The 12,874-nt window shown below is 37.7% G+C and overlaps 1 protein-coding gene across 5 annotated transcripts in view; it reads left to right on the top strand.

The window, feature by feature from the left end:
- The window catches only part of PRDM5 (PR/SET domain 5), a 203,333-nt gene that overhangs the window by 16,318 nt on the left and 174,141 nt on the right, over window positions 1-12,874 (top strand). For all 5 annotated transcript variants that reach the window (XR_010409521.1, XM_045880502.3, XM_045880501.3 and 2 more), the window contains exon 2: window positions 2,605-2,688. Coding sequence is in view for 4 of the 5 variants with exons in the window: in XM_045880502.3 (XP_045736458.1) it covers window positions 2,605-2,688 (84 nt within the window). In the remaining variant the exon portion in view is untranslated. The remainder of the gene's footprint in view (window positions 1-2,604; window positions 2,689-12,874) is intronic.

The raw sequence follows: 12,874 nt of genomic DNA, 5'->3' as shown, positions 1-12,874 counted from the left end.
ATTAATAGTGAGGCTTTAAAATCAGAGTCCTGATTCTTATTTTGAATTTTCAAATCTGTAATTCTTTAATAATCTTGCTAGACATGCAACCAAATAGTCTTTTAACTGATTCCAGTGCATTTATTTGGGTTTCCATCCCTCTTCTTCCGTCCTTTGAACACTGCCGAATTGATTGATTCATTTCTCCCCCCCTCCCAATTTGTACTGCAGAGAGGAACTGACTGGCATGGGTAGATCAGTAGCCTTGGAAAGTGTGTACTTAGATTATTACCTTCTGCAATGATTGATAAACACTAAATATGTGGCTAAGTGGAGTGAAAAGGTGAACTACATGCATTAATATCAAATCCTCAAATTTATTACCAAAACACACCTTATTTTTTGGTCTGTCTTCCAGATTGGGCTTTAGCAACAGTCCGTCAGTTTTTTCATTCAGTTCAACAGTTCATGTATTGAGTGACTACTGTGAGCAAGGCATGGCCCACATAGTTGCTAAAGGTTATAGTCAATGGAAAGTGAGAAGAAAGGGGTGAGCTGCCTGGGCACTGGGTCATACAGTTGTTGTGAGGGTTTTGAGTGGTGGCATAGTGAAGCAGACAGTGCCTGAGCAGAATAAACCACAAGTTCCTAAGCTCTTCTCGGATCTTTGCTAGGTGGTTGACCTTAAGCAAGCAAGTTATTTAAACTGTTTGATTCTCTGTGTCCTTCAGTGTTAAATGGGGAAATTCTCACATAGGGTTATTTGGAGTGTGACACATATTAATTCCCCTCCCCTCTTCTTTCATTTCTTTTTTTTTAAGATTTTATTTGTTTATTTGTTTGTTTATTTGGAGAGAGAGCGAGAGCGTGTGCGCGTGTGTGTGCGTGCCTGCACCAGCAGGTGTGTGTGCATGGGGGGGCTGATGGAAGAGGGGTGGTGGGGAGGAGCAGAGAGGGGAGGGAGAGGGTCAAAGGGAGGGGGAAAAAATCTCAAGCTGACTCCACCTGAGTGCAGAGCCTGACACAGGGCTCTGTCTCAGGACCCTGAGATCATGACGTGAGCCTACATGGAGAATCGGATGCTTAACCGACTGAGCCACCCGGGCGCCCCACTTCTTGAATTTCTTATACAGCTTTTCTTAACTGCCATTAAATACTGGTAAGGTCCCATGTTGAGGTGAAAAATGATTACTTTTTAAAGGAAAGCATTTTAGGGGCCATTGTAGCTGCCTGAGAAGTGATGCCCAGTGCCTAGTTTTGGCATGAAGTGGCTAGTGAGGCAGGGAAGGATGGAAGAAGCAGAGCTGGCTTCCAGCCTATGAAATTTGCTTGCTAAACTGAATCAATAACTCTATGTTACTATAAATAGCAGTCTTCCTGTTTCTTTGGTGTGCTTGTGCCTGGGTTATTTAGGATTATAATCTTGATTTGAGGACTCTCTGTAGGTATTTTTTTGTCCCTAAATTATCTTTAAAGAATAGGTCTTCTGGGTGCTGCCATTTTTTGCAGCTTTTCAGGACCTCTTCTCTTTATTTGTAAAATGAAGGGCTGGGTTAGTTAGCTGCAATTCCTTTAAGCTCTAACATGTTACTATTTCCAGGAGTTGGGTTTTCTGTTGTTCATTAAGTAATTTATATCCCTCAAAACATTGCTTTTGTTGGTGGCTGTTTTTCCCTCCAACAGTGTTTATCAGAGTTCCCCTGGAGGTTTTGTTGGAGTTTTCTTCCTCTTAGGAAGGGAAGGGTTCCGCTGAAGACTAGGCACAGGCGGGTTTGGAGGACTCTCACAAAGGCACGCATGGCTCTGTGTCCTCTCTGCATACCTTTTACAGATGCTCTGGCTGGACAAACCCAACCTAGCTCCCTGGCTCTCCAGTCTCTGCTTTGGTTGCCTTAGTTGAGAAAACAATGTCCCCTACCCTGGAACCGCCTCACAAGTAACTGCAGGGGGCAGCCACAGGTGCTTCTCACCTGGGAACTTGTCAAAACACAGCTCCCCACTCCCCACTCCCAGCGATTCTGATTTTAATAAGCCCAGGATTCTGAATTTGAAACAAGTGTCCTTGTTGATTCTCATGCCAGGTTGGCTCTAAAGCCTGCACCTTGGTTTACAGTATGTAAACCAGAGTACAGAACCTCTGGTTTACAGTATGCTACCTTGGCTGTTGGAAAGATTGGCAGGGGAATTTAAACTTTTATGAACAGTCTTCCTCTGAGAACGGCAAGCCTACTTCTTTCTTGTTCATAATTGGGATGAATTTATGATTTTTATGGAAACCAGGTGATTTTCTGCCTGGTGGGCTTGTCTCTCAAGTCAGGCAAAACTCAGTGCTTGTCATTTTAAGACCACTTGCCAGAGGCCTTGTCAGAATTTGAATGTTACGCAATTTAACCCTTTTATGTTGGCTCCTGTATGGTGGATTCAGTCTCTTAAGCTAAAAACAGATTAAGTTGGATTTTAAATATGTAAATATTTTGTGTTGTGTAAATTAGTTAATACTTTAAATGTGTCTCACTCGTAGGGCATGAAGGTTTGGAGAAAAAAAATTTCCGGGAAAGAAATAAGTTTATTTTAGTAACTTGATTATTGAACTAACGCCTTTTCAATGTAATCATCACTACTCAGGGTGAAAAGTTTGGACCCTTCGCTGGAGAGAAGAGAATGCCTGAAGACTTGGATGAAAATATGGATTACAGGTTGATGTGGGAGGTGAGGATGTCATTGTTATTTTAAATATTTAATGTTTTTCTTTATACTATTTCGTGCATTTACAAGGCTAAGTTAGTATGTATTGATTCCAGTTGACTATTTAAACACTGGAATGTTTCAGTTTTAAGGGACCTGAGTAGCTTGAAAGTTTAGCATTAAAAAATATACTGTTGAAGTATCTTACTAGACAATTCTTCTAGAACTCAGAAGTTTATAGTTCATCATTGAAGAAGGAGTTTTCCATGCATAAGGATGTTTGGATTTTAAAACAAGCGTGTTCTTGTACTGGATTAAGAATTCAATTTCTGTAAATGAAATTATACTTTTCCTTTAACTTTTATTTCCCAGTTGTAGTTCTGATTTCTTAGAAACAGTTCTGAGCTCCTTGTTGGAATGAAAAATACCACTTTAAAATGTACCTCACCTATGTTTCAAGAACTGTGACTTTGTAGACAGTCTTTTGCAATCTGAAATTTCCCTAATGCAGTGATCTGTATATGCAAATGTACATCTGTATGAGAATTTCCATCCTAGTTTATGCCAAGTATATTTGTTGCTGAGGGAGAGAAATAGAGAAGTAAAGGTATAGAGATTGTTGAAGCAAAGACTTGGAAAAAACTCAGTTCCAAGAATTGTATTTGGTGGGTTCCATGAGTAGGGTGGGAGCTGAGCTCTGTGTAGGTGGGGCTGAGAGAGGTAGGATCAGTAAATCAGGAAGTGGTAGAATAAAGGGGTAGAGAGTTACACATAAAAAGTCTCTGAATGTGTATTTATCAGTTCGAGTCTGCAGAGCAACAGAACCAATAGGATGGAGATATATATATTTTTTCCAAAGAATTGGCTACATGATTGTTGGGGTGGCAAGTTGGAATCTGTAGGGCAGGCTTACAGGCTGGAAACTCAGATAGGAGTTGACATTGCAGTCTTGAGGCAGAACATCTCTGGCAGGCCTCAGTTGGCAGTTAAGGCTTTTGACTGAGGATGAGGGCCGGCCATATGCAGTATTGGCCTTAATCTCCTTTACGTACAGTCAGCTGACTGTAGGTGTTAACCATATCTGCAGAATACCTTCACAGTGACACTTAGGGTAATATTTGATAAATACCTGGTTACTATAGCTTAGCCAGCTTGACATAGACAGCCATCATAGTGTATTATCTGCAAACAAAATAGATTTTTAATCATCATCCATATTGCTGAAACTGCTGCTGGTAGGGAACAGTGTTTGAGGAAGGATTCTTGAAAGGTTTCTACAGTGTGGGTGATGGAAAATGGAAATTCATAATATAGTCCTCACTGGAAGTTGAAAATGTTATTGATTTGCCTAATTTAACGTGCTGTTTTAGTTGTTTATTTTATGAATGTAAACATATTTTCAGTGGCTTTCACTATTTTTCTATAAGGTCTTAATTTTCTCAGCAGTTATTTATTTATTTATTTTTTACCATGAAGGTTTTCAGAAATCAAACATCTATGTGACAAATAAAAAGATAACCTAAATAAGTCACAAATACACAAATACCAATTATTTAAGAGGTTGTTAATGGCTTTTGATATTTGTTCTGAAAATTTTAGTGTGGTGGGTTAATGTTTTGCACAGCTGGTTATGAGGCATTGTGAAACAGATAATGATTGTAATTCTTATTAAAGAAAGATTTGCCTGTAGGAAACGTAAGCAGGCTGTTTCTGAATTGTTCTGTAGCTGACAGTGCAGCAGCGGATCATCTAGTTTTATATGACCTATTCCCATGGGCCTTTAATGTCTTTACATTAGTACTTGTTTTCACACACCCCTACCCCCTGTCCTCTCACTCCACGGCCCAAAGAACTATTGATTTTATGTGTTGTACGTTCAGGTAATGTTACATCCACTTAGCGATTGCTATTCTCTATTTTATTTTACTTCTTATTTACTATCCGGGTTTTGAATAAGTAATAGTCTTATTACTTAAAAAAATACTTTTTATGCAACTCAGAAGAGTATTGATGAAGGGTCTCCCCTTTTTTTTTTTTTTTTTTTTTTTAAGATTTTATTTATTTGAGAGAGAGCAAATGAGAGAGAGCACATGAGAGAGGGGAGGGTCAAAGGGAGAAGCAGACTCCCTGCCGAGCAGGGAGCCCGATGCGGGACTCGATCCAGGGACTCCAGGATCATGACCTGAGCCGAAGGCAGTCGCTTAACCAACTGAGCCACCCAGGCGCCCAAAGAGTCTCCCCTTGATGAGCCTGCTCTTTTCACTTAAGACCTTTGATCCTTTTAACCCCTTAGTTCACATGTCCTTCTACCCCTTCCTCTAGTTCTTCTTCCTCATAGTAGTCTGGTTTTCAGTTCAGATTGTCAGCCAGTCTTTTCTCTGCTGTGCTGTCTGGGAGAGCAGTGCAGGACAGGGGAACACCTCTCTCAGTGGTTTGCCTTTGCGGGGGGAACGTTTAAAAAACAATCAACACCTTTTGAATTCCAAAAGTTTGCTGCCTGCTAGCTTTAATACTGTTACTTATTAAGTTAACTCAATGAGCTGCTTCCCAGCCTTGAGTTATACTAGTGAAGTCGCTTTTGTTATTTTGCTTTGGAGGTTCCAGACTCAGAAGGAGCAGAGAGAAAGGAGAAAGACTCCTTCTGCAGTCTTCCCCTCATGGAGCCCTTTGAGTCCTCTCCGAGGGAGATAGTGAGCTGCCCCTCTCCGGTGGGTACTTTGGGACTGGTTATTTAAGTCATTTCTAATTTGACCCATAGCTACAAATTTAACCCCCTGCAGTTCTCAGATAGGTTGTCCTTTTCAAGCCAATAGTTAACTTAGTCTTTGTGTGATTATGGAACATGAACCAGATCCTTAGGACGGTCTGGAAAATGGTGTCATGTGAGAGAACATGTGGCATAGCTCTTCCTCAGTCTCTATTTGCACTTTGCTTATGGCCATCAGTTCTGGTGGACAGGGCCAGGAACCCCTAGGTGGCCATTTCATGCCAAAGAACTTGGAGGCACCAGTTAGGAATGAGCCTACTGGTGTGTGTGAGGCCCTGTGAGTTTGGGACAGGATATAAAGGGATCTAATGGGATCAATTGATACTGTCTGCTGTGACCTTCTCCTCTCCCTCCAGAAGTACAGGTTGGAAATTTATTGATGCCCACTGCTTCATAGAATTCACCAGCAACTCAGCCTTTTTCTGTGTGGGCCACCAGAATTTGAGATTCAGGTCTGAAGAGACTAGTCTCATCTGTCCTTCAGGCTTGTTGGTATCCTCAGATTTTTGCTTTTCTTTTGGAATTAAGCTCATTGGTAGAAGAGTCCTTTATTTCTTGGGCCTGAGGCCAATCATAAAGCTTGAGGTTGGAACCAGTGCCTGATTGTAAATACTTCCCATGGATAATTTAGTGGCATGAGCCCAGTTGTCTGTATTGTATTCTCTTCTGTAGAACAGTCTTTTTGTCTACTTTTTTCCAGGTCGTTTGGAGCTTGAGGTATATTTCCTTCCAGTCTTTACCTGCTCAAACTTGCTCTAAAACCCAAATCCATTCATGTACTGTGGCTAAAACTCTCAATCGTCCTTTGTTTTTAAATCTCCCTGAGCTTCTTTTTCTATAATACTTTCTTCAGTATTTCAAGGCCCAGTTCAAATTCCTCCTGTCTAGGCTCTGGGTCTTTATGCTTCCTGCACATACATACCTTTAAGTTTTGGCACCTATAGAATACAACACAGATTGTACTTTTTCCTCGCCCAGCCTATTATGCAGGTATTCCAAAGTGGCTGCTGGTGTCTGCTTGAATCCTGCAAACAGCTCTACTCTGTTTGCAGTGGGTCTTCCCTTCCTTTTCCAAGACATCCTTTTGCATCACCTGTAAGAAGTTTTTGTCTAGAAACTGGTCTGGTAAGTTGTCAAAACTTGGTATCATCCTGACATTTCCAGTGGAGTCATTCATTCCTAAACTTTGCATCTATTGTGAGATCACAAAGGTCTCAATCCCATCCGTCTCTCTCTCCCGCTCATGCTGGGTCCATGTTCCTTTCCATCTTTGAATAGTTCAGCAGGTGTAGTTGGGTATTTGGTGGTGTGATCTGATGCAGATTGAGCAGAATACCATGCTACAATTTAGTAATACTGGATGGGCCTCTGTGGACAAAATGTTCTTGCTGTCAGCTAGTTAAGAACTCACATGCAGAATCCCAAAGAACCAGGTAAAGCCTGGAGAGTCAAGTGAAATATCTAAATTCTGAGTGATGTTTTTACAGGAAAAATAAAATCTCTCTTACTTAGATACACGTTGATTTCTTGCTATTAAACCTTAGAAAAAAAGTATCTATAACTGGGTAGAAAAGTAATTTCTGTACATTAAGAAGAAAACAACACAAGACTTAAACTTTGCTTTTTAAAAAACCCATGCTGTTACTCTTAAGGAGCTTGTGGTCTTGCAAGGATTCCAGAACTAACACGTTGTAGGGTGCATAAAGTATGATGAGAGAAATCAACTTTACCTCTATGATTGTAACTTAATGGCATTTAAAAAATCTTACATTTGTTTACTTTTTAAAATCTATTGCCTTGAGGATTGATGAGCAAAAACTAGATTTTTTTTTACATCTGAGGCTAGTGGAATTACCAGGGCTGTTAGTCATTACATTCCGCTGGGTACCTGTATATTAAAAAATGCAAAATATCAAATAATCATAGTTTTATTTATTTTTGTCAGCAGAAAAGATTCTGTACCTCTTTGTAAATAACATGCTTTCAAAAATACAGCTAGAGAAATATGATTATGAGATTTGTAGGTGTTTGTAAGAATTGTTAATCTCCTACAGTTATAGTAAATTATTATTTCAAAATAAATGTGCATAGCAGGTGAACTGGGGCCCCTTCTGTGTTGGTCTTTAAATATGGTTTGTTTTGGGGAACTTCTTTCCTAGCCCCCAGGACTTACACATTGGTGATGTTTCCTAATTAATAACCCTTCTATCTCTCTTTGGTTCTAACCAAGGAAGAATGGGTAGGAGCCAGTTGAAGATTAAAATACCTACCTCATTAATAAGCATACAGTAACCTCTAAGTTCATGGCTCCAGAAGAGCTGGATTGGAGAATATGACTGGGGCCCACAGTCAGAGTGGGGACTTTATACTCTGCTTCTTAAATCTTGGAACATGTTGATGATGAAGAGGTTGAGGATAAAGGGGGGAGATGAAAATGGTGATGATGTAGAAGAAGGAGAAAGGCTAAAGAGGAAGACAGGAAGATATATATGGGTTAACAGAATAGTAATAGATTCCAACCTTCCTTTTATTTCTTAAAATTTTATGTTTTCTGGGAGCAAGTTACCATCTCCTATTTTTTCCTTTTGTGTTCAGTTGCTTTGTTTTAATGAGATTTCTTTATGTTTTTCTTCTCTTTATGATATGACTCTCTACTTATTTTATGGGAGACTATTTTGAGCAAAATATAATGGGAAAAAATGTCTATCCATTTCTGATCCAAGTTACTTGTTATCCAGTTTTGTCTCAAAAATCTGAATGTACTGGTGTGGAAATAACGTATCACCAAGCACTGTGAGAAAGAAGAAAATTTTCTCCCTTTGCTCTGCTGGAATCTAGAGAGTGTTCATCCTCATGCTTAAAATCCTTGACTTCTACTTCTTTCTCCAAAGGGCTAGGAGAGTACACTATGTCTCTATATAAATATGGACATTTAGCATTATCATCTTATACAAGCACTTTGCTAAATAAAAAATCTAATGAAATGGGATTATATTAAACAGGGAAAGGATGAGTTTGAGATGTTTGGGTATTTTAGTGTTAAAAAGAGAGGAGAGAGAATGGGCAGATGCAAATTTGAAAAAATAATGGCATCGAGTGGGTATTTAGACATGACTTGTCCTTGGGCATGCCTAATTAAAGTTTAACATGATACCTTTAAAATAAAATTTTCTTCTAATGGTGACTTGAGTTCTGCCACTTGATGAGGAGTCATCCAAATTGTGTAAGATTTTTTTAGAATTGACACTTTCTGTTGTAATTTTGTTCCTGTTTATTTTTAAATTGTGTTTTTCTTTCCTGGAGAAAGAAAGAAAATAGCTCTAAATCTTAAAAGTATGTATAAGTTTCTTTGTTACAGTGAAACTGAATGTTTATATAAAGGATTTGATGCTTTTTCCTTAGAACAGATAAGTTTAAGACCTTCCAAATTTGATTTGCTTAATAAGTACTTTTGCTTTCCAAATTTGATTTGCTTAATAAGTAGTTTTGTCAAAAAAATTAAAGGCAAATAAAAATGTATTCAGATAAGCAAAACCCAACAGACCTATACCAAAGAAATGCTAGAGTAAAGGTAGCTCTTCTGGGAGAAAGAAAATGAGTTCTGATGGAAACATGGAAATGCAGAATAGAGTGAATAGCAACAGAAGGAAAATATATGGATGGATAAATATAAATGTTGGTAGTACTAAACAATTATAGTAATGTTTTATGGGTTTAAAAATATGAATAATTTATATAATGATAAGAATAATTGGAAAGGCAGAGGGAAACAAAGGGAATTTAAGAGTTCCAAAGTTTTAGCATCATCAAGGAGATTTAACTAAATTTTCTAAAATAATAGTAAAAGATTGTTTAACTAACAAGTTAATTAAAGGAAAAAATTGGATAATAAAAGAATTTTCTTAATGCAAAATCAGGCAAGAAGTGAGAAAAAAGAAACAACTGGGTCATATAGAAAGTAAATACTAATATGGTAGCTATCAATCCAACTAGATCAATAATTATATTAAATTTAAACGGGCTAAATATTTCAATTAAAAGACTATTATTAATGGATTGAATGCAAAAACCAACCTGATGTTCCTTAACAGACAATTTTAAAATATGAAGACAGAGAATGCCTGGAAATAAACGCATGAATAAAGATATATCAGATGTAACTTCACCAGTGTTTGACAAGTAGACTTTAAGGAAGTGAACATTACTAGAAATGAAGAGGGTCAGTACACTAGAAGATATATATATATTTCAAATGTGAAAGCAAAAACTGAAAGAACTAGCAATAGACATAGACAAACACAATCCTAATGGAAGACTTAAACACATCCTACTCAACTGCTCAGAGAATAAGCCGGAAGATAAAACTGGAAAGGAAAGAGAAATAATCTGATCAATGTAATTATTAGACATGCCCTAACTGAGATATGTAGAGTACTACCCAGTGATGGTTGATCAAATGCATATGGAACGTTTACCACAATTAACCATACACATAAAGCATAAGTCAATAGATTTCAAAAGATGCAATCCCATTAAAAATCCTAGCAAGTTTTGTTTGGTTGGTTGTTTTGGTGGAAACTGATTGTAAAATTGATGTGAAAATCCAAAGGGATATGAATTAACTAAAGCAGCCTTGAAGTGAAAGATCAAAACTGGAGAACTTACACTATCAGATATCAAGACTTAATATAAAGGCATTCTAATTTAATACTGTAATATTGGCACAAGGATAAGACAAATAGACATTGTTTTTGACAAAGATGTCATCAATACGGTGGGGAAAGGATGGAATTTTCAATAACAGTGAGGGGTCAAAATGATATCCTTATGGAAAAAGAGTATTTAGGCCCCTAATTCACATTGTGTATGCAAAATCAATTTAATATGATTATAAATGTAAACATGTCACGGGAAAACAATCAACCTTTGGAAGAAAATGTAGGAGAATGCCCTTATGATCTTAGGGTAGGTGGAGGTTTCTTAAATTAACAATAAACACTGTAAAGGGAAAAATGATACATTGGATAACAGTAAAATTAAGAACTGTTCATCAGAACATACAATAAAGAGAATGAGAAAACACATCACAAAGGGGGAGACATTTGTAATGCATATGTCTGAAAAAAGATTTGTATCCTGACTATATTAAGAACTACAATTTGATAAAAAAAAATTAAAAGAAAAACAGGCAAACACTTGAACAGACACTTCACACAATAAGATATCCATATGGCCAATAAACATGAAGTGATGGTCAGCTTCGTTAGTGATCTGGGAAATGCAATCCAAAAGCATGATGAGATGCCATGATATATTCACCAGAATGCCTAAAATTAAAAAGATAGATAATGTCAAATATTTGCAAGGATTATCTGAAACTCGTTTACACTGATGCTGGGTTTTTTAAATCAATACAGTCACTTTGGAAAACTATTTAGTGGTATGTACTAGAGCTGAATATGATACAATGTGGCCATTCCATTAGGCGTATTCCCAGTAGAAATATGTTCATATATTTACTAGAAGCCGTGTACAAGTATTTTCCTAGCAGCATGATGAGAAGTTGTCCCAAACTGGAAATAACCCAAATGTCCACCTATAAGTAAATGGCCAAATGCAGTGTAGTATATTATCAAGCTTTGTGTTATAACTGTGCTTTACAACATGGGTGAATCTCAAAAACATAACATGAGTGAAAGAAGCTGGGGACAAAGAGTCTGCAGGATTTTGTTTATATAAATTTCAAAAACAGGTAAGGCTAATTTATGAAATTATAAATCAAGATTGCTGTTATCTCATTGTGAGGATAGTGACTTGGGAGCGGGGACCTGGAAAGTCTTCTGGGTGCTGTTTCTTGATCTGTCTGCTAGTTATATTGGTGTGTTTACTTTGGGAGATTCATAGATCTATACACTTAATGTTTCTGCATTTTTTTTGGTAATTATGTTACATTTCAACAAAAAGTTTACTTTAAAAAATAGAATAGAACAGTGAACTAAAATGCCCAGCTCATGAACTTCTACTTTCTCTCTTGACCAGAGTTGTTAGGTTGTGCTGAGACCTAAACATTGAGAGCCCAGCCATATGAATACCTGGATCAAGAGCCCAGGGAGGAGCAGAGATGTCAATAAATTTGGGCTGTTCCAAGACCAGAAACAAAGCCAGTGTGGCTAGTGGTTAGTGCATGAGGGGCACTGGGTTAGAGGTTAGAGAGGTAGTTATAGGTCAGATCACAAGGTTTATTCCAGCAGCTAAAGGGTTGGATCAAGAGAATGATACCCTCTTCATGCCCTGAGAAGAACACTGTGTCTTCTGGGTGGAGAACAGGCTCCTGGAGGGAGGTGAGAGTGGAGCAGGTACACTGGGTCTGCTACTATAGTCCAGGAGTGATTTGCTGGAGGCATGGACTTGGGCCTTAGCAGTGGAGTTGGTGAGAGGTGGTGGGCTTCCAGGTGTATGTTTGGAGGTAACTAACAACGATAAGGCTCGCTGATTGATTGTGTGTTGAAAGGGAGGAATTCAGAATGACTTTTAAGTTGTATCCTGAACCATGTGGGTGGAAGGTGGCGATGGGTGTGAGATAAGGCATGGGGCGAGTGAGAGTGGAGGGGGTGGGGGATGGGTGGATTACTGCACTGTAAACTTTGGAAGACCCAGCATTGTCCTATTGATTTGTACCCCTTAGGTCTTAGCACAGATCTAGGTCATAAATATAATTGAATAAAAGTTAAAGTCATTTAATAGTATTGAATAAATCATTCATATTCCGTAAGTATTTTTTATTGAGGTATAATTGATATATAACTTTATACTAGATTGAGGTGTATAACATAATGATTTGATATTTGTATAGACTGCAAAATGTTTACCACAGTAAGTCTAGTTAACATCGATATTCAGTAAATATATTGAATAAATGTATACACTATTTTTACCATTGGCATTCTTAGAAAATATGTAATTTAAAGGTTAAAAAAGAAACTTCTTGATTCCCCTGGTATTTTACTGTGTTGGGTTTGCCTACTTTGTAGACATCTTTTATTTATCGCTGTTGCGAAATGGTGATTTGACTAAAATATGGTTTTTAAGGGAGCTGATTGGTTGGACATGAAACTGGACATTCTGTTTAGATGTTTTTTTCGTTCTTTGCAGTTATTTTGTGAATACAGCTGTTCTGATGTTTGGGAACTTGATTCAGCCCCAGCTTTCCAATGTGTTTCAGTTTTTGGGAAAAATGTTTTCAATCTTAAAATCTTTTATTTTTCTTTAATGTTTATGGAAGTCCTTTTAGGTGTTTGGAACAAAGAAATCTCTTTACCAAATGTTTTTCTTTTGCAGACGATAACATTTTGTTTTAGGTTCCAAATGGAACCACTTAGTGTAGACATTAGTGGGAGGATACCACTAGGAAGCCTTGTAGAATGCTGGGAATCCTAAAACAAA

The sequence above is a fragment of the Mirounga angustirostris genome, unplaced genomic scaffold, assembly GCF_029215605.1.
Source record: "Mirounga angustirostris isolate CCGP_5_RB_7025 unplaced genomic scaffold, mMirAng1.0.hap1 SCAF_2, whole genome shotgun sequence".
Lineage (NCBI taxonomy): Eukaryota > Metazoa > Chordata > Mammalia > Carnivora > Phocidae > Mirounga > Mirounga angustirostris.
Note: the sequence above shows the minus strand (reverse complement) of the source record. Positions and strands in the feature narration are given on the sequence as shown.